This window comes from Pinus tabuliformis, chromosome Q (assembly GCF_031772625.1).
Source record: "Pinus tabuliformis cultivar Carrire ecotype Pingquan chromosome Q, CPIR1, whole genome shotgun sequence".
NCBI lineage: Eukaryota > Viridiplantae > Streptophyta > Pinopsida > Pinales > Pinaceae > Pinus > Pinus tabuliformis.
The window spans coordinates 1,014,096,702-1,014,119,659 of record NC_142296.1 but is presented as its reverse complement, the minus strand read 5'-3'; the positions used below and the strand labels follow the sequence as shown (position 1 = coordinate 1,014,119,659).

The 22,958-nt window shown below is 35.4% G+C and overlaps 1 protein-coding gene across 2 annotated transcripts; it reads left to right on the top strand.

Moving 5' to 3' along the window:
* The first annotated feature begins 17,936 nt into the window (after positions 1–17,936).
* Positions 17,937–22,036, top strand: LOC149222935 (cysteine-rich receptor-like protein kinase 10). 2 transcript variants are annotated; one of them, XM_089385677.1, is made up of 7 exons: positions 17,937–19,458; positions 19,575–19,715; positions 19,816–19,934; positions 20,038–20,248; positions 20,364–20,598; positions 20,722–20,872; positions 20,977–22,036. In XM_089385677.1, the coding sequence occupies exons 1-7, from the start codon at positions 18,588–18,590 to the stop codon at positions 21,400–21,402; spliced, it is 2,154 nt and encodes a 717-aa protein (XP_089241803.1). In that variant the 5' UTR covers positions 17,937–18,587; the 3' UTR covers positions 21,403–22,036. The 2 variants fall into 2 exon arrangements, with proteins under 2 accessions (XP_089241803.1, XP_089241802.1); XM_089385676.1 differs by having other exon boundaries at positions 17,939–19,458; positions 19,572–19,715; positions 20,977–22,035.
* The last annotated feature ends 922 nt before the right edge of the window (positions 22,037–22,958 follow it).

Sequence of the window (22,958 nt, the reverse complement as noted above, 5' to 3'; positions counted from 1 at the left end):
ATGCACAAGTACTAGCTCTTGTCGCAGCTGTCACTTGGTCAGCTGGCACAAGTCCGCTAGGGCTCAAGCCAACTTCTATAGGCTCTCAGAAGAAGCTTTATCAATGATGGACGAAAGCTAACTCAAAGGAAAGCTACTCTACTTGACAAACTGAACTGAAAGCAAATCAAAGCATGTAAACCTAGGAAACCCTAATTTAACTAGTCTAACCTCTACAATGCAAAGAATGTGAATGAGACTTCTACCAATGCTGTTGTTACCTCTAATAAGTGCAAATGCATGGATCTACACTACTTGCATCATGAAATATATGTTTTTGTATTTTTCCTTTAAGTGTGTGGAATGATTGTGATCTTGTGCTAACTAGGGTTTGGTTGTGCAGATGGGATGGAGAAGGAAGGAAAGCGTGGGACAGGTTGGGGAGGCTAGGAGAGGTCCCTAGGGATCCTTAGCATCCATCCGCAGAGGTTCCTCACATTCAAAAGCTCGGCAACCGAGTGAGTGGCCTCCTACAGGAAGGCTGCAGGGGATCCTACAGGATACTCTGGTTTCTACAGGATGTCTACCAACAGCTACAGGATGACCTACCGTGAGTGTTTGGCGTGATGGAGGAGTGATGAAATGGTAGGGGGAGATGTGTAAGGTAGGAATGAGGCTGGTGATGGCTGTAGAAGTGGAGGAATAGGATAGGGAGTGAATGTAGGGAGTAGGTTGGAAGATAGAGGGCTAGGTCAACGAAAGGGCTAGAGAATGGAAGTACGTGAGGAGTGAAAGACTTTGGGAGATAACAGAGCGGAGCAAAGGTCAAAGATGTGTTTGCAGGTGTGATCAAGGTGGAGGACGAAGTAATGGAACGAGAGAAAGCAGTGTAAATGGAACAAATGCTTGTGACTGTTACCAAACCGAGAATGCATTAACCTAAACTACCTATGCTTGTAAATTCAATGAACAGCAATCTAAACGCGAAGGAGAATGTGCATGAAGCTGTGGTAAAGGAGTGTGGTGCAGGTGTGAATCATGTGGAAGCATCTAACATAACATGACTATGTTTGCAGCAATCATGGAATAAAGAAATGCGTATTTTTGGTGGTTAGTCATGGACTGCACTCCAATCCTAGATGAGATGGCAGTGAGCCTTAACAACCTTTTTGTTGGAGCTCCAATAGATTGTATCTATCCTCTTCTAACCTAAGCAACTGTAAACCAATTCACCATAAGCAAATCCTATCTAAACTCATGAAAACAACTAAACTAGCAACCTGTAATTCGAATTGCATGTGAAAATGAAAACTCAAAGTGCTGAAACGAAATGGAAACAACACTACAGCAGAGGGGATCTATGGCTCTCAGGTTGGGCCCTAACCTGAGAGCTATAGTCTCCTTAAGAAAACTCAGAGCTAGATCAAAATCTGCCTTCTTTATTCATAATCTGATGTTATGCCAAATTGGCTTACAAAAAGGAACAAAAACTGAGCTCTAGCTCGTACTTTCCAATTACAAGAGTAATGCCAAGGTTCAAAAAGCTTCTCTACAAGGCTACGGCCTCAGTATTTATGCAAAAACGACTATCCAACAGGTGTCCTTGATTTTAGGAGCTCGGCTGTCCAACTAGAGTTCAACTGCAGATCCTGTAGGACGGTCATAACTGCTGTTCCTGTAGAGCAGTTTATAACTGCTGTTCCTGTAGAACAGCTGGATGCTTCTAAGCTCGGAGGGAAGATGGATTGGAGCTCGGAGTTCTTGGTGGGAATCACGAGGAATGTCCCCAAGACCGTGGACATCCTCTCCTAAAAACCAGCAGTGCCACCTCATTGCCTCCTTGTCTCCTTTTCACGTGGTCTTTTCTCCCTTTTAATACAAAAAACCTGAAATCATAATGCATTAGTCACGTAGATAAAGTGTCTACCCTTATTCCTACAAACAACACGAATAAACTAAGAAATGCATGCATAAGCAGTAAAAAGTGAATGGTTTGAGCAAATAGAATAGGCCAAAATGAGCCCGAATTGTACCAAAATTGGGGCTCATCATACATCATCCACAAAGTTATTTTTATCCTGCTATTTGTATTAGTCATGAGGTCATTATGTCATCTTGAATTTCAGTCCTTCATGTCTCACTAGGTCTTTTAGGGTTTCTCAAGGTTTCATTAGGTCATTAGGGTTGGCAAGGTTCGATTCCATTGCATAAGACCAGCAAGTAAAGGGTGATCAAATAACATCCATTCACCATGTGAAGATTATTTGTAAAGAGAAATGTTTATTTCATTATGTAATTTTATGTCTTTCAAATATAATAATTTCACCATCCCAAGTTGTTAACTCAGTGTTCCAAAGATGCAAAACCATCAAAAGATCAATTTTTCAAAGGAAATATTCTAGTGAAAGAGTAATTTTTCAAAGGGTTAAGTGCATGCCAAAGGGAGTGGTCTTATCCCAAGGGTGTCCAAATCATCATTTTCCACAAGCATTAAACCCTAATTTCCTCACCCATTGAGCTAGGGTTGGCTATGGAATCAGAGACATCTAAGTATATGAGGCATAAGGGAGGTAATTTCAGCAAGTATGAGGCCATTCCAACTCATACACATCGTGTCTCCATCATTTTTCAATAATTCATTCCAAGGGACAAATCATTTGCCACACATAAGGCCAGTTTTTCTTCAGACTATGTTTTAGACCAAACAAGGATAAATTTGGCAAATGTGAGAGATTTTTTTGTCCTTAATAGGTCAAGGATGAAAACCCTCCTTCACTTTTTACATAGGTGTCATGCTTTTAGAGAAATGCCAAAAATACGGTTGCTACAAGAGAATTGTTGCACTTCTACAGTGACTTTAGAAAAATCAATTTTTCTTCTAGCTGGATTGTCTAAATGACTTGCGTGATGCATCAATTGATAACTAGATAGAAATATCTTTCTAATGATCTATCATTAGCTCAATTTTCAATTTAGGAAGGCCTCCAAAAGTTTCCTGCAACAACACTCTGCATTTTGCACCCTCATTTTGCAATTTTTTACCAGTCTTGGGAGATTGCATTTTTGACAGGTAAAATGAGCTCCAAATTGAAAACTAAAGGTAGATATGGAAAGTAGACTCGACAAGATTTCCAACAATCTATCCCAAGCCTAATTTGAACGCCAGGAAAGCCTCCAAATGTGGCTTGAAAAATGGTGATGCGCGTCTGTTAAGAGTGTTGCACGTTTTCCCACTGAGGTCCAAGGCCACTCAAAACTCAACAACACACCTCCAAAGTTCATAATTTTGTCACCTAAAGGCTTTCATCACATGAAACAAGTAGGTTTCTCTCTATTTCCTTTGCTCATACATTGTTTACTTGATGTATCATTGTGTTTAATTTTTCCTAAATTAAACTCAAAACCCTAACCTTAAGGCACCTATTTGCCTAGGCTCCCTATACCCTACCCCCAATTCACATCTCCTATCCCTAAAAACCCCTGCCACTGCTACCTCCCTGTTATCCCTTTCACATTCCAAATATCCTTCCCATCCCCTCAAAATTCACTCTCATTACCACATACTCCCTTCATATATATACCCCTCCATCACCTCCCTAGGGTTTTGTTTTTCACTCTAAATTACACAATGGTAGAGGTGGACATGTAGGAAGAGAAAGGCCTACATGAGAAAGAAACATATTTTGAAATTATAGACTTGGACACAATGGAGGATGAACATAAACTTCAAATGGTCATTAAAGGTTAAGATTTTAAGATCAATGAGCTCCAAACCAATATTGATAGGGCAAGATATGTTATTGACTTCCTAGAACAGGAAAACAAGTAGCTAAAAACCAAACACTTCATTGATGAAGTGAAATGCATCAAAGCACAAAGAGAAGTAGAGAAGGCTAAAGTATTTCTTGAAGAGACATTAGAAAAGTATGGTGAACTTGATGATGAGGAGGACCAGCCTCCAAGACAGAGACCTAGGACTAGAGGGTTGCAAAGAGTTCTTGAACTAGAAAGGAAAAGACAATATGAGCTTGCTGAACAACTCACTGTTGATGAACAATGGGAAAACATGATCAATCAAGACCGGGAGTATTGGCTTGATAGAGTCAATGAGCATTTAGAGAAGCTCTTGGCCAAGACTAAGAAGGACAATGACATTCAGAGGAGGATGGCAAAGTATTATGCAAGGAGAAACCAAGTGGCAAGGAGTAATCTCAAAAGAGCTCATGAGAAAATTGAAAAATTGACCAAGCAAGAGGAGAAGAGGAGACTTGACATACTTACTGAGGCATCCCTACATGCCTCTAACCTTTGATCAATCATAAAAGCACATTTTTTGGCATGTTGGACCATTTTTGAGCTTGAAGGAAGTTGTTGTGTTTTCCAGTCCAATTTTTGCACAGTAATGGATGGCAAATGCGCAGCGCCTTGGGTGCTGTGCTCTTTTTTGAGGCATATAATCAACAAAAGGTCAAAATTTTTGGGTTTCTAGTGATGATTACATACACCCTATACATTTTCTAAGGATTTGGAGGAGAACTGGTTGGTCAAAAGGTCAAAAAACACCCAAAAAATGACCTTTCTACCCTCTTTTTTGGCCTGGGCACTGCGCACTAAGAAGTGTTGGGAGAATTGACGTTTGACAGGGCAAATGAACTCCAAATGAAAAAATTCAAGTTGTTCTACAAAGTAGACTTGAAGAGCTTTCCAACAAGCTATTTTGGACCCAATTTGGACACCGGGAAGGCACTACAAAATCCACCTGAATATGAAGGGCATGCCTGGTATTGGCATTGCGCGCCTAGCACTGGTGCTGCACGTTTGACACTTTGTCCAAATTTTCACTGTTTCGTCCCAGTTTTCACTTTCAACATGGAAAATCATGAATTTATCTATGTAAATGATGAGTTAAATGTAATTATCATGTTTCTAGTACTTACTAGGGTAAATACATTAGGTAAGTCAAGTTCATGAGGTGTAATGAATCAGTTTGCTTGGATTAGGGATGAGTCACTTTGATCACCCTATTCTCTTGTTATCGGCTCATCTTTTCTTGGATCTTTCCATCTTATCATGGATTCGACCCCCTGAGGTTAGAATGGGTGGTTTGAAGCCTATATTATGTATTTCCCTAGTCATTTTTAGGGGTTGGACTAAGTGGGATGCTTATGCTTTGATAAAATATCATTTTGTATCAGTTACAGTAGGAGATTAATGAAAAATTGCAGCTATTTCTTTGGGATCCATGTGGTATGATGCTCAGTTTAGTTTTTCTTATGTTTTCATATGTTAAAATGCATTATTGACTCCATTTCATCATTTGATACTCTTATGTGAATGTATACAAGTTTGAAAGGCAGAATCCATAACTTTTATGCTCTGTTTTGGGTAGAAATTTCACATTCTGCGTTTTCTTCAGTTTAGGAAGAATCAATGAGGTTTACATGCTTTTCCTAGCCCCTCACCTATCTTTTCACCTCATCCATCAAACCCTAAGGTTCTGATCATTGTGCCTACCTTGCTCCATCGAACACCCTACAGTTTTGACCTAATTTCCTTGCCCTAACTGTTTGTATCCTCCTGATCCAGCAAAACCCTTAAAAATCAAATCAAAGCCCTGTGCTACTATACCTAGTCTAATATTAGTTTCTTTATCCAGTCATTTTGTCTGAGATCCTTACAAAGAGAGCCCTCTCCTGGCCTAGTAGGCTAGCTACTTGGCTAAGCGTGGTTTGTGGTTACCCGAGATTTGCCTTATTCATCCTGAGGTTCAATCCAGGTGATAACACATCACATCTGTCAAGGTGAGAGGAGCTCCATGCTCCCTCTGAAAAGAAACCGTGCCCACTCCTAAAACACTATACCTTCTATCATCATCCATCTCTATGCGCATCTTGAGGTCTTTCTCCTCCAAGGCACTGAATAAATTTTTATCACCGGTCATGTGGAATGAGGCTCCACTATCAAGATACTAGACACAACCCATCATCGATGACACCATGCATGCGATGAGGGTAAATTCCATTTCGAACTGAGAGGCTAATGCCTCACCTTCCGATCCTTCCAAGGATCCCTTCTTGGACTTCTTTGATGGGAAATTAGTTGCATAATGTCCCATCTTATGACAATTAAAGTATATTACTTTAGACATGTCACCCTTCTTCCCTCCATGAGAAGAAATCAATTTGAAATGGGAAGCCTTCCCCTTCCCTTTCCTTTCCTTACTTGCTAAGGCCAGATTTTCTTCGTCATCATTCTTGGATGAAGAACCATCTTTTATGCTCCTCCTGATCTCCTCTTGATCCAAAAATGGATCCTAGATAAACCTTTAAGTCTAAAAGACTTCATGCAAGAGGTAAAAGGTGCCAAATGGCACAAATCCTTTGTAAATCAGAGGAAAATGAAAATCGCATGCTACTCCTAGATATAGTCTCATAGCAGAGATCTCCTCATTCTGAATCCAACGCAACTTGGAGGGGCAAAAATGGACTCTGGATGGAGTTATTGTAAAATGAAAATTTCCCAATGTCCTTAGAAAAGGAGGAAATTTCATTAAATTTTGAACTATATTGAAAATTTTGATTGTAGGCTCATCGGCCAATCCACAACTGACACATGGCAGGCTGGGATTGGGCCACATGGCCCACTCTAATTTGTTTAAGAAGCATTGATATTGCATCAGTAGATGGCTATATAAAGGAGGAACCGCAAGTCTTAAGGCATTGCGACATGTGATTGCTGAAATATTGCATCGCTTAAAACCAAAGGGAAGGACTTATCCACAGGCACGGTGACTTGCCGATGTGCGATCGCCGATATCGGCGGATCGCAATCGACACTGGCATAGACTATTATATAAAGAGGCATCGGACTTGTGCGATCTGCGATTGTGACTTGTCACATCGCAGTATCGCGTCGGCACAACACATGGAGCGGGGCCACATATATATGTATATGGGCGATCCGATGGCCGGAACCGATGGTGATATAAACCAGGTTTTATATATTTCAAAGTCTGCCGAAAGCGTTTTTTTTATGCATTTTTGTATATCTCACTTATTAAGCGAAGTACAAAGGGGAAGCACAATGCGATTTAAACCGGACCTGAAAGGGTTCCGAAATGGGAATATATAATTACACATCCGCCAAACCCATGTTTGCATTAATTTCACCATTTTTCACTGTATTTTCGCAGTTTCGTTTATTAAACGAAATGTGAAGGATGAAGGCCAACTGCGATATGTGATAGCGATTATAGGCAGACCCGATGGGAGTTTGGGGCGCGATTATGGATATTTGAAGTCTAGGAACTATGTTTTGCTGCGGAATTTCCCGTGTATTACAACGTTCTCTGTAAAACATAGAATAATTGTTTTTAAGGGATTTCAAGCGCTGATGACATCATCTGTTACGGAACAGGTGATCGTCTACCCAAAGGGTGTTATGCAATAATTATTGAACGCTCAGAAGAGGGATTCGAGCAGACTGTAGCCAGAAGTTGTAGAGCCCGAAAGAGATAACCAACAAACAGCGCGATTTGGCTTTTAAGCCATGAATGTCAAAGACACAAGGCTGCTGAGTTATTGTTGGTGGCCAAATTGTTATTTGTTGCTGAATGTTGAAAGTAATAGCAGCAAAGAAGTGAAAAGTAGCTGAGGGAGCCTTTGGGGTCACTTGAAGTTCAAGTGAAAAGCCAGAGAGTGTGAAGGTTGCAGAAGGCAGAAAGAAGCCAAGAGCTAGAGAGCCAAAGAGCCAAAGAGCCAAGAGTCAGAGCCAATAGCCAGACCCAAGAGCTAGAGCTTCAAGAGCCAGAGGGGATTAAATGGTGTCTGAACCCACTTTTTTTGTGTAGAACAGCAGGAGTTGAGTCAAAGACTTATAAAAAAGACTTACACCATAATCCCAGAGAGCCTAGTTCAATTCACTAGAGCTCACGGAGATGTAGCCCAAGATTTGTGGGTGAACTCCTAATTAATATTGTTGTCTATGTGTCTTCTTTATTGTTGTATTATCTCCACTTCTTTATTTACTATTATATGCATTTATGTATTAGTTTCAACACACTAATTTATAGCACATAATCAGTGAAAACAAATACAAGCATACACCTATAATTTCAAGCATTTCTTAATTCCACATTGGTTAATCATAAAAGACTTGGGAAAAATCAAGCTTTGGAAGTGGGAGAGGTTCTTATAAGCTAGACAAGAAGCCTAAGAGCCCCATTTTTAGATCACCTCCTACATAAGATCCGACCACAATGATTCCCAATCCGACAGTTTCTCCCTTCCATTCACAGAGTCCTGGTAGCTATTCCAACTCTTTGGAAGGCCAAGGAGAGCGAGGCTCACCATATCATCATCGACAGTAGTTATTCCCACACTACCAATCTCATCTCTGCAGGTGGTGAGCTTGTTCAGATATGTGGAAATAGTATCACCCTTCTCCATCTTGATTCTTTGAAGCTTATCCTTGAGCGCCAATTTCCTCTGGTCACTACAATTTTGGTAGAGGTCCTTCAATTTCTTCCACATTGAAAATGGAGTATCCTTCCCATGGAGACTCGAGACAATATGGTCTCGAACTCCCTCAAGGATGATCTGTCTCGCCTTTGCCACACATTTATTCCACTCATCCAACTCTTGTGCATTAGTTGAAGTTGGCTTTGGTATTTCTTGATCAATGAATTCCTTCAAGCCATTCTCTTCTAATACAGCCTCCATTCTATCTTTCCATGTTATGTAATTTGAGCTACCTTCCAAGGCATACTCAAGTCTCAAGCCATAGAACATCATTGGCCAACCTTGAAGTATGATATGAATTCAATTTGCACCTGCAACCTCGAACTTCAAACTTCAAATTCTCTTCTCAGTACATTGTTCACAGCTTTGATACCATGTAGAAAATATGTGATAGGTTAACCCGATAATGCAATATAAATCAAAGTAGAATACTATAACCTTCTACTATCAATTTGCGGAAGCTTAAAGATCGAGCTTAACAATATAACTATAAGAAGAAGAATCAATGGCACAATACACATGAAAATACTTTAGGGAAAGCCTCAGCTAAAAACCCCACCCTATTGTATTATCATACATGGTGGAAATACATAGGAATTATATAAATCCTTAGCTCCCAGTACAATCCATAAAGATGCTCACAGGTAATCTTGGCTTCTCTCCAGCCTTTCTCTTTGCCCTCCAAGCTCCTATTTCCTTGCGTTGTTCCTTGTGGATCATTTGCCTATTACCAAGTGGAAAACCAAGCCTTCAAAACTGCGCAATCCTCAAGGATGAATCCTTGACTACATGCATGAGTTTTCTCCATGAGAAAACACATGCAACTGATAGTACACTGTCCTTGAACATTAATCTCAACTGGGTCTTTCTCATAATAGACATGCATGAGTTTTTGATGAGGGAATCTTTAGTTAACTGGAGTAGCACTAGTTGAGTGCATTAATGCATCAACTAACTGTTAACTCACTATTAGTTCTTCAAACAATTTGGAACTAATTTAACTGGACTTAACTCAGTCAACTGATTTAACTAATTACAACTCAAATATAACTCAATCTTATCTCCTTAATTTAAGGGATAACTCTTGCATAACTTCATTAAAACTTCTAACTTGAATTTCTCCGACTAATTAATTTAAAATAAATTAATTAATTATTTCCAAGTAGCTCTTAAGACTAAATTCGATTTTAATTTACAATTTAATTCAAGGACAAATTAAATTGGAATATTCTTGTTGCCGTATTTCAACAGACCTATGCACTCAACATAATCTATTAATAATAAAAAATGAAGTGTGCCTAATTACACAAAGATAATCATAATAATTTCACATGTACTAACTCTAAAATAATTAAACCGCATTACAATTAAAAGATCCAAAGAAAAATATTATTTGAAAGGATTAAAATTTAAATTAACACATCAAAATTAAAACTAGTTATCTTATATATTGATTTTAATATATATTTAACATTTAACCTAATTTATATATTTATTTTTCAATTAAAATTCATATTGCATGAAAATTAAAAATCATTATGACATAATATGGTATTATTTCAAAGCATTAAAATATCAAAACTAAAAGCATGATTTTCAAAGTACTAAAATTTTTATATTAATGTATATTTTCAAAATTAACATAAATTCATATATTCAATCAAACCTAACCTATATATTCAATAAAATCTAACAAATTAAATCGGTCTATGGACACAAATGGACATAGGACAATTATGCTATTGTGAATTTGAGTGATTTAGATTTCCCAATCATCTGCATCATCACCAGCACCACTCCTCCATTTCCGAAGTGCGGAGATATTTCATTGTATGGATGTCTCTCTAAACTCCGAACAATGACAAATATTCCACACAATTCACACATGCTTTGTTTATTTTTGTTGCAACATTGACTGTCGGCTACTATTATTTTTATTTTTTATTGGAACATGAATATCTAAAGACTTTATAACTTTGAAATATTAAACTCGTGCAACTGGAAACAAATTGTTGGCTCGGCAATAATTTTATGAGAAATTAAAAAATGTTTGACATCCTCCACAACATCTCATTTTTGTACGTGAATTTCAGAGAGCTTTCATTGTGCGATGTTTTCTCCACACTCCGCACAATTCATACACACTTTGCTTGTTCATGCTACAACATTGATTATTGGCTACTATTATTTTTATTTGTAATTGGACCACGAATATTTGAAGACTTTATAGCTTTGAAACATTGAACTCACATAACTAGAAATGAATTATCAACTCAACAATAATTTTATGACCAATTTTAAAACAATTGATGTCCTGCACAAACACTCTAAACAATCTTTCCATCAATCAAATCACTCTTGATAACTAAAACATTGAGAAAGTATTAGTAGCAGCCGACAGGTCAATATTGCAACAATAACAAACAAAGTATGTATGAATTATGTGGAAGATTTATCATTGTGTGGAGTGCAGAGAAAACTCCGCACTATGAAATCTCTCCACACTTCACAATGTACTTTGAAATCTCATGCCATGCCATTTGCGTTTGAGCAGTATGAAATGGAAAAATTGTGTGGGTAACATGTGTATGTACATATTTCACATTGTATCAAGTTCTTGCACTGTGATCACACAAAATCATCATTTTTCATTCTCAGTTTTGGTTTTCGTTGATGTGCGGAGGCGAGAATAGCCACAAAGTTGTGTAAAGGTGACTTTCATTCTACGGAGGAAGCATGTGCGAAGGTGGGAGTTGTGTTGATGTCGATTTCACTGTGAAAAGTGCAAATGTGCGGAGGAAGAATGTGTGGAGGTAGGAATAATGAAATATTTTGGAGACAATTGCGGAAAAAGAGTATTCTTGAAAAATGAAAAAAACTCGTACCCCACATTTCCTTAATCAATCAATTAGTGGTAGAGGCAGAGACTATGTTGCATTGTAGTTATTACCCTCATTTCATTTATATGGAAGAATAAGCAAGTTTTTTTTGGGGTAATTTTTCACTTATATCTCAATAACAATAAATCAAATTTGGAAGTTATATTATGTGTTTGTTTATGAATATGGAGATTAAATGAAAGAGAAATATTCTACAAGGTAATTTTCCTTTTCTTGTACCAAAACTTCAAATTTTTCTTTTGCACTTTAATAATAACTATATCAACTAATCCCATCCAAGGATATCCGAAAACAATATCCACAGCATCCACATTTGTAACATGAAAATCTAATTGCAAGACATATTTATCCATGTTAATCTTAAATATTGAAAATTTTGAACATTCTCCCCCTCAACTTGTGTTCCTTGAATATGCTTTTTGGAATCTTGCAACCTTTTAGCCAAACCAACATTGATAAAATTATGTTTGTTTGTAAGGGTCTATGCATGAAGTTGGGTTACACTTTTTGGCAAGGGAGGGATCATTTTGGGTGGAAAAATATAGCTTGATCGAGCAATATTTGAGCCCTCGATCGAGCTCCTTTGTAACCCGAAGTTACAGAGGAGCTCGATCAAGCCTCTATTTGTCATTAAAAACCCTATGCTCAATTGAGCTATAGCTGGATCAAGCCTCTATTTAACCACGATAAGGGATTGATCAAGCATTTCTTAAACCCTTGATCAAACTATTTGAATTTATATCTCTAACATTCAATCAAGCATTTTAAGCACTCAATTGAGCTGTCGAGGTCCTAAAAAATAGGGTTTTATTTCTCCTTCTGTAAATTTCTTTGCAACACCATTTTGTACCCTAGCAGACTTAAGGAAAAATTTGTCCTTATGTGGTATAATTGATATGTTGGATTCATGAAGGAATCCTCTATCCAATGCCATACGAGTATGATATTTTCGAATTCATATGATACTTTTTATCTAATTTCTTCTAAAAATAATGCTTGAAATTTTTTTGGACAGTTTCAAAGGGGCATAATAAAAATCAATAACATAAAATATACATAACGCAATATTTAAAAAAATACCACTATCTTGTTTACGTGTCCTCTTCAAAAGGATACTCTTGTTTTTTGAATTTATTTAAACAGTTGAAAAATATCTTACATGAACACATGTGTCTACAAAATGCAATTGAAATATTACTTTACCAACTTCGAAAAATAATAAAAAATATAATTTTGTATAAAAAATATTTTTTAATATGCATAATTTAGTTCTCTCTGTGTGGATCATGCTTATATATATATATATATATATATATATTACACATTTTAGACTAAGTTATGCTACGTGAACGCACACATATCTCTTAAGATGTGCGAACATTTGCATGGACAAGCATCTCATTTAATGGAAAATTGAGAGATTAGTTTTCTTTGTACCCTTTATAGTGCCATAAAATTATCTATCTAACTATATTCTTTCACATTCTCCATATGGAATTTTAGTTATTTATAGGGAGAAATGAGCCACACCATATATATTATTTATTTGTTAAATGAATGATAATATTCACTTTCTAACTTGTTAGATCTTTTAACCTTGTCCATTTTGTATATTCTTCAATATTAGGTCCATTACATCTTCCTATAACATACATCTTTCCAAAAATAGAACTAAGGTTTTGAGGAATTAATTTAATTTTTAATGTTATTCTTTATGTAACTAGGGCTAGAGGTGATGATTATAAAATTATAATAACCTTTGCAATAATTCTCTAATTGGTTATTATAGCAACAATAATGAAATACCATATTCACTTTTGCATTTATTAGTACTAGTTTGACTGGAATCTAGACACTCTATCAAAATATATCTAATATGAAATCTATGTGCATGCTTAACCAAAGATATCATGTTTGTTTTTTAGTGGAACTTAGATTTATAGTTGGTTTCTTCAAATTATGCATATAAAGTTTCAAAAATCAGCATGAATGTTGTTATCCTCTATTTTCCTTAAAAAAACAACAAACATATACATCTTTTTTGTGCAAAAAATAGCTTTGATCCCACTTATAATGAACATTGATATGTAAAAGATACAAAATAAATAATTAATTTCATATATATCAAATGCACTCCTTATAAATAACACAAGAATATAGAGAACCTTCAAAGTGGAGTGACACCATCAACTACACTTTATGGGAGGAATCACTTCGAGCCATGTTTGATACAAGAATAAACACTCATTTATCCCATACAACAATATTGATATGTATTTATCATAATATCTGGGTAATACTCTTAAAAGTTGAGGAGCTTGTACTTGACGTATCCTCGCTCTTGCGAGCTTTAAGCTTGTTGGCAATGTTCCCTTTCGTGGGGAGTTTCTTAGGGAGATTGGGAACTTTTCAAGAGCTTTATGAGAGCTTGATTTGAGCACTCCCTTTTTTTGCGAGTTTGTAAAAACTCCTTACTTAGGAGCTTTTAGAAGCTTCATGGAAAGCAGGGAGCTTTTATAAGATCTTGACCAATTGAATATATCAATCATATCATTTTGAAAATTTCAAGATTGTATGTATTAAGAGGGCTTATCCTTTCTAGCTATTTAGATCTTTTCACACTCAAAATATAGGCTCATAGTGTCCTTATGTGAGCAAATATGGATTTTTTTATATCGTCATTAAAATATTAAATAAATCTAATTCATGTCTTAAATGTTTATAGCTATCTCACATTATTTTAATAAATTGATATAACAATTGAGGATCATACACAAAATTAAACACAAAATATTTAAAATGAAAATTTGATATTAGTTGAAACAACCAATTCATTCACATGAGAAATAAGCAATTATCATCATACAAAAAAGGTAGAGACAACCATGCACTAACTACTTTTGAGAACAATAATGGATACTAATACTTAACAATTATTATTGTGTTAACAAATTGATAAAATAGGATGGCGTTATACGCCGAATTTACAAAACATGTCATAATACGAAATATATATTAGATATAGTCATTCATAGTAGATGATCAATTTAATTTAATGTCACATAAACCCAATTTATGTGTATCTGAACATAAACATAGGGGTGTGAGAAAATTTAAAAGGATTAAACTTATGATCACTATTAAGTATTTAAAAGACTAAAATAGTTTAGGTAATGAAATTACTCAATTATATTTTATTTTAATTTTGAAAATCTACTTTATTTGTATATGTTTATAGATTTTTTAAAATATATTATTATTACTCTCAATTTGTTGTTTCTAGTAAATTTAAGCAAACTTTCAGCTGCAATAGATATTCATACCAAGTATCCTATATACCCATGTTCTAGAAACTCATATACAATAAGTATTTATACATTTTCAATATTATTCCGAAAGGTCTATGTTAACTACTAATTATTATTATATTATTTCTTCTTAATTATATAGTGAACATAATTTTACCCAACAACTATGAAATAAACTTATTTCAAGATTATGATCACATTACATTCATTATTCCTTTAGATATATCATAGTATGAAATAAACTTATTTCAAGATTATGATCACATTACATTCATTATTCCTTTAGATATATCATAGTAAATTTTAAAGATAAAATTTCACACCAAATCTTTATTATTATCTTATTCTTTGTCTTTTTTATTTTTATTTTTATTTTTACTAAAATTGTCCTATCTTCTCTCCTACATTTTTTTAGTGAAAACTTCAAAAAAAAAATCTTTCTTCTAGATTCCAAGACTTTTCCTTAATTCTATGACCGTTGACTTCTTTTATTTATAAATATTTTTATACAAATATCTTGTATCTTCAATTAGCCAACAATACAGTAACATTTTTTTTGTGAAAACTCAAAAAAATCTCTTTCTTCTCTTTCTTCTAGATTCCAAAACTTACCATTAATTCTGTGAACGTTGACTTCTTTTATTTATATATATTTTTGATCCTTCTTTGCCTACCAAATTACTCTACTTTATATTAATTTTTACCATGTGACAATTTAATATGTAAAATTACGCTTTACATATAAATTAATATATTTTTTAGAAACAAATTAAATATTAAAAATATATTTTAAATAAAAATTTAATTATTTAACAAAATGGTTATAATTTTCTTTTAACGATATACGAGAAACAAAATTTTTCGCACTAAACATTTTGTTTATTCTAAAGCTTATTTGATAAAAATGTCTATGAATTTTTTTAATTTTAAATTTTAGCAAAAATAAATTGTAGTCAGTTTGATGCGAAAATATATTAAGCCAATATAAAATCATGATAATATAGGATATCGAAATGCTCTTCTCATTGAATTGGCATAGGCTTACGAACTCTATAATGTGCATGGAATTTCACAAAATTGGCATAGGCTTAAGGACTCTGTAATGGGCATGGAATTTCACAAAATTGGCATAGGCTTAAGGACTTTATAATGGACATGGAATTTCAGAAATTTCACAAAATTGGCATAGGCTTCAGGACTTTATAATGGGCATGGAACTTGAAATCTTTTCGGTATGTTTATTTATTTATTTTAAATCTTTTCGGTATGTTTATTTATTTATTTTAATGGGTATAAGTAAATTTATAAAGTGTTATTTGATTATTCTTATTTATATTTATGTAAATTTATAAAGGGTTATTTGATAACTAATTTTATGTGTAATAGTGTTAGAAGAAATTTAAGATATGTAAAATGTAGGGATGTATTTAGGTTAATTTAATGTATTAATTTTATAATAATTTATGTTAAAAATGTATTTAACATATTTATGGGTGTAGTTGTTGTTGGAGTTTATTATAATTTATATTTCATTTTAGTTGGCCAGAATTCGGGCAAAAAAGTTTCAACAAATCTTGCGGAAGGAGTGTTTAAATCATGTTTTGGAAGGTGGAAATGGATTCAGAACCATAAAAAATTTCTAAGGCACCTAAAAGAATCTTATCAAAATATTGCCAAATTTTCATGATTTTATGGGAAAAAAACAATTCTACCTAAAATTCATTAAACATTTATTTGATTTTTCTTTTGTTTAGGTAAGGAATAGTGTTTATAGATTTTGAACCAATAACTTAAATTTTAATAAGTATTTTAACAATATACCTAATTATTAATTTAATGATTAAGTTAGTTTAGATTTATTTTAAATCTAGATTTATCAAGAACTGAAAATGACTAAATTTGAAATTAAAATGAATCTAAGTTGATACTTTTGCATTTGATAATAGATTTCATCAAATGACCAAATTTGAAATTAAAATAAATCTAAATTGATACTTTTGCATTTCATAATAGATTTCATCAAACTTTTAAATATATTTCATCATAACAAATACCTAAATTTATAAACTCAAATACCGTAAATTTATAAACCATAATAATTTTATAGTTTAATTTAATTTTATAAATTAAAATTTTATTTTTAATTTTATTTTATCCTACAACAGGATTATTTTATATTTATTATTATTTTACAACATACAACATGATTATTTTATATTTATTATTATTTTAAATATTTTATTATTTATTATATAAATTTGTTTACGAGAAATATAAAATTTAACCCCTCTTAATGCGTCAAGATAGGACCAAGGGACAAATCATCGTTTCCTGTGACTTTGGCTGGTGCTTTAAAGTATGATTTGTGTTAGTACTGGACAGGGTTAATAGTACTCAGAAACGACTACGTTCATTTAATAATTTATAAAATAAAAGAAACCTAACTTGTATTTTTAACGAAATGTATTAATTGCATTTCAAAGACAAATAACATTTTAAAGATAAATAAGTAATGCATTAAGACTTAGAAACTAATTAAGGTTATCATTGATTTTTATAAATCGTTGACGGGACACTTCATTGAATCCTTCCAATTGTAACTGCACGAGTAGGGATAACAGCTGTCCTCACTACGCACATTTCAGTCGCTGGGCACCCTGCGTTGAAGACGTGCCGGAGGGCGGCGTTGAATGCGTGCCAGAGGTTATGCAGATGGAATTTGACACGCAAATTGTTTGGCAAGTTGTGATTGGTAGATTAAATAATGGAATTTTTTGCAAAATTTTTAAAGTTTTGGGTTGAAATTGAAGTTTGAAAAATAAGCTGAAAAGGTGTGAACTGTCATGATGTAATGGTCTATTTTGAAAAAAAAAAAATGGGGGTGGCTAATTCCTTGAAGAAGTATTTATTAGGTCATATATACAATATTTTACATGTATCCAGCCAGATAAGCATCACATCAATCAAACATCATTGACCATATATCAATATGCACTGACCATCAAACAATTGGCTGCAGAGCAGCATCACCATAGTGAATGGAAACTGGGCGTGGCACGAATAAGCCGGCAGCCCCGCAGTTCAACCATGCACTCATGTGCAAAGATAAATTTGTTTTGAAATTCTATGAAAGATAAGTTTGTTTTGAAATTTCAAACATACTTGCCAATTTGAAACGCTGTTTTGAAATTCCTACTCTACGGGCAAGTTTGATTGAAATTCTTTCTCTACTTGCAAGTTTGATTGAGTTAAAATTATATGTTTGAAAAACTGTTTTAATATTCCATGACTAATAAGTTTGTTTTGAAATTCCAAACTCTACTTACTATGTTTGAAAAGCTGAGAAAAACCATGTTTGAAAAGCTGTTTTGAATTCCATTGCTAATAGGTTTGTTTTGAAATTCCAACCCATGACTGATGGGTTTGTTTTGAAATTCAACACTATTTGCCGGTTTGAAACACTGAGAACCATATGACCTGCTCTGGTTTACAGATTTAATTTTAACTACAGTTTACCAATCCCCCTCCTCGTTCCTCCAGGAGGAATCAGCTCGGTACAGATTGAATGCAATGACTATTTTATGCATACAAGAGACCGAATGGTGCGTGGAAGTTTATCGCTCAAGTTTTGATGATGTCGAAATAATAGTTTCAGGATACCAATTCCAGTAGACTGTCCTACTTCAGGGTTTCTGTTATTGAAAGTAAGCCTTTACTTACCTTTTGCAAGGAACTTCGTCCATTTTGCTGGTAATTCCCAATCCCAATCGCTTCCAGATCATTGCTTCTTGTGTCTCTGTGATCTAACTCTATCCATTTTATAGCGGCCTGTATACCATATTCATCAGTAACCTTTACATACGTCTGCCAGTTCGAAGATCATGAAAATATACCTTAATACTTACAAACGGGCGACTATTATCTTCCATTTGATCGGCTTATTATTCATTCTCAGTTTTCCTTCCGTTATATCAGTCGAGCGGTCATATACATGCAATAATACTTCTACTTACGCTAATGGAAGTACATTTTCCAGCAATTTGAATAGGGTAATGGGTGATCTGGTGAAGAACGCACCTCAAACAGGGTTCAACACTTCTTTCTATGGCAAAAGTCCTAACAGAATCTATGGCCTCCTCCAGTGCGAAGGTAACATATCTAAACAAGACTGTTCAATCTGTTCACAAGAAGCAAACGAGAGTGTTATACAACGCTGCGGAAATGACGTCGGCGGTCGAGTATGGATGGTTCACTGCTTCCTGCGATATGAGAAATTCGACTTCATTTCAAAGCTAGACACCGACGGGAATTATCTGGTGAACACAAACGACATTAGTAGTAATGTAAAAAGTTTTAGGAGCACCACTTCAGATCTCCTTTCCAACCTTTCTGATCAAGCTTATGCTCCTGCAAACAAGGGATTCGCTGAAGGAACAGCTGAGGATTCTTCTATTGGAACCATTTATGGTCTGGTTCAGTGTTGGAGAGATATATCCATCAACGACTGCAAATCTTGTTTGCAATTGGCAAGGTCTAACCTCTACCAATGTTGTTCTATTAAGCAAGGAGCTCAAGCTTATTTGGGAAGCTGCACGGCCCATTATGAAATATACCCCTTTTTTGACACTTCTAGTGGAGGGAATAGCCCTAGTCCATCTCCACCTCCACCTCCGTCTGCCTCCTCCAGGGCAAACCCTCCCACAGTAGCTGCCCACGCTCCTTCGGCTAATGGAACTTCACCCACCCCGTCAAGTAATCTCTCTCTCTACTGCTTCTACTTTTATCATTCGCCGCTCTTCAGTATTACACAAATTGATTGCAATTTCAATTTCTGTAAATAACATATTGCATGATCTACTGTACAGAAGGTTCTTCTTCAAAAACTTTACCCATAATATTGGGGATCGTGGGAGGCGTGGTTCTAGCGTTAATGGTCTGTTTGTTTGCCTTGCGGAGGAGATTGAAATCTGCTATTTTACCCAGGCAAATAACCCATGCGCAGAATGAAGGTAGAATCTGCACTCTGTGCCTCTGTTTCGCATGGCCAAACTTAAGCTATCTCATCAAATTAGATTCTCATTCACCTTTTTTTGGTCGAGAATGATCCAGAATCGACGCTACTCAAGCAGGAGCAAATTGTCTTCACCTTAGAAGCTCTCGCAGAAGCAACGGATAATTTTGATGAAAACAAGAAGCTTGGAGAGGGCGGGTTTGGTCCTGTATACAAGGTATGTATGTACCTATTATTATTATTAGCATATGAAATTGCATGACATAACCAAGACGAAGAGGGTTTTTCCCATAGGTTGTTGATAGGCTTAATTTTTTCAGGGAATAACCAGAGACGGAAAGGAGATAGCAGTGAAGAAGTTGTCTGTAAGATCTGGACAGGGAAAACGAGAGTTCATGAATGAAGTGCAGCTTGTAGCCAATGTTCAACACCGAAATCTGGTAAAGCTGCTTGGGTGTTGTGCCGAGGGACCCGAAAGGTTGCTTGTCTACGAGTATTTCCGGAACAAGAGTCTTGACACCTTTCTGTTTGGTAAGTCAGTTTGGACATTTTTTGGTTGAGAGAAAGATGATAAATCTTTCATACATTTAATCGGATTGATTATTTAAAAGCTTTCGAATTCTGTATTTTGTAAATACAAATACAGATCCAGAGAAGAAGAGGCATCTTGATTGGCATAAACGCTACAACATCATAATGGGTATAGCGCGTGGCCTTCTTTATCTTCACGAGGATTCACAGTTGCGAATTATTCATAGAGACATTAAAGCCAACAATATTTTGCTGGATGAGGGATTGAATCCGAAGATTGCAGACTTTGGGTTAGCAAGACTCTTTCCTGAAGACGAGTCCCATATCCAAACAAGAGTTGCGGGGACATAGTAGGATTATTTCCCTTTACCCTTCCCTAATAAAATTTATGAACAGTTCACTTTTATGTAATCGTGGGATTTAGGCACATTAAACGCCCTACTTACTTGGAGAATTTTGGTTGGAGTATGCAGCGGTTACATGGCGCCAGAGTATGCAATGCAGGGGCAATTATCTGTAAAGGTTGATGTCTATAGTTTTGGAGTGCTGGTCCTTGAGATTGTAAGTGCAAGGAAAAATAGTGATGCCAATCTTCCCGATGAAATGCAAAGCCTATTAGAATGGGTAAGATTTCATTTCACGAATGTTTTTTCTATATGAGCAACAGTGGTTGGAGATAATGGAGATGTTAAGTGAGTAGGCCTTTGCCTTGGATGTTTGTGATGCAGGCATGGAGATTATACAAGCGAGAGTGTCTTCTAGATATGATAGATTCCACATTGACCGAATCATGCGGGCAGGAGCAAGCTTTGATAGATTCCCCATTGACCGAATCATGCAGGCAGGAGCAAGCTTTAAGATGCATTCAGGTTGGGCTTCTATGTACCCAAGCAGATGCAGGCCTCCGTCCAATTATGTCTAATGTTATCTTGATGATCTCCAGCGCTTCTGTGACATTAGCAAATCCAAAGAAGCCCGCATTTGTAAAAAGTAGCGACAGCAGCCGCGGAGTATCCACAGCCGGCAGCTCTAGCAGTGGGATCCAGCAGTCACGGTCCTCTGCCACCGTATCATATGTGTCGTCTGCCTCTCCACAGAATCCTTTGGTTCCTTCCCTAAATGATGTCACCATTAGTGAATTGGAGGCTAGGTAGGCACAAAATCTTCACGGCCCATTCACCATTAGTAAATTGGAGGCTAGGTAGGTACATAATCTTCACGGTCCATTCTAAATAAAGTGGGTTTCAGACTATTGAAAAAAAATAGTAAAGTGGGTTTCAGTGGATAACAGTATTTTAATGGATGTGAAAGTGGTACTTCAACATCCATTTTGTTTCTGCACATATTTCCCATTACTAAAATCAAGTCATAGAAGGCTGGCCTTCGAGATTCAAGATTTTCGCGGAGGCACTTATTGATTAGAGCCATGGTAGTAGCTTCTTTCATACCCACACAATTCTGAAGAACATTAAATCAGTGATGCATAATAGCTGGTGGTTATTAGTGAGCAGTGCACACACCTGCTGTGCTTAATGAATGAATGGCAGATGTAATGACAGATGTATACACTTTATAAATTTTACCCAAAATTTTATCATTACCGTACCATTCAGTATATTTGAAGGGTTATTTGGGAATCTGGGATTTTAGTCGAATGCCGCTTTCTGACAGATTTGAAGAATTTCCTACGGTATTCATGCTGTCAACCATTTGTGAGGCACTGAAGTCTATTTCGTGGCAATGTTATAGTATCTTAGGCAAGTGCACTATGATTATGTTTTGTTAATTTATTCACAAAATAAAGCCGGCCTCCATTGTCGTATTATTTATTGTTCTCTTGTTTTTCTTTTACTTCATAAAATATGATCTCCCTATTGTATCTTACTGTATAAATATTTCTCTGTTTTATTAGAAAGTGCTTCCAGTTATAATGCTCTGAGTAGTGAATGTGATTTTTTTAACATATTAGGATATTTTCCAGATATCTTAATAAATTTTATTAATATGTGTGGTTTTTATATGAATAAAGTGGATGACTACTCGACCTCAAAGGTTTGGCTTATGCAAAAAAAAACCAATAGCTTCATATGAAAAGTGAAACTTTAGAGTGTGCTAAAATATGTCAGTGAAGTGGGGCGTTGAGAGTGATCATAATTGCACTTCTTTGCACTCAAGGCTCTTCGGGTGACCAACAATGTCACAGTTTTTGTGAATGGTAAGCAAAGCAACATTTCAGAAATTAGTGTTCAGCGTACACAATCAGCAATTTTACTGGATGGCTGAACATGATAGAGGCTTTTTAAAGTAGTAGAAGGGACTATACAATTTTACATATTGATAGGGAAAAAACAAAAGAGCAGATGCTTTATCCAAAATGGGTCTATTTTCTTCCTAAGGCGTCTAGAGGATGCAGATCAAGGTGGACAACATCTCCTACCAGATCCAGGACTTTTGCTTACCCGGTACATAATTTTTCTTCCTAATGATGAATATCTGGTATGTATCTTTTTCCCACTATTTTTGCCTTTCCATGTGAAGAAATTCTCATATATTTTGTCACAGGGATCAATTTCCTCACTATCCAATGTTTTCTTATCTACTTTTTGCTTCACATGTTCTATATATAGCTGAACAAGATATCTTTTCTATAACCTTTCCACTTAATGTAGTTTTGAACCTCATATCTGCCAAAACCGCTGGATTTTTTTCT

Excerpts from the sequence above, each read along its gene's own strand:
- LOC149222935 (XM_089385676.1), top strand. The coding sequence starts at position 18,588 with ATGAAAATATACCTTAATACTTACAAACGGGCGACTATTATCTTCCAT. Across the intron at positions 19,716-19,815 it reads AACCCATGCGCAGAATGAAG|AATCGACGCTACTCAAGCAG; the intron begins GTAGAATCTGCA and ends AGAATGATCCAG. Across the intron at positions 20,873-20,976 it reads TGCAAAGCCTATTAGAATGG|GCATGGAGATTATACAAGCG; the intron begins GTAAGATTTCAT and ends TTTGTGATGCAG.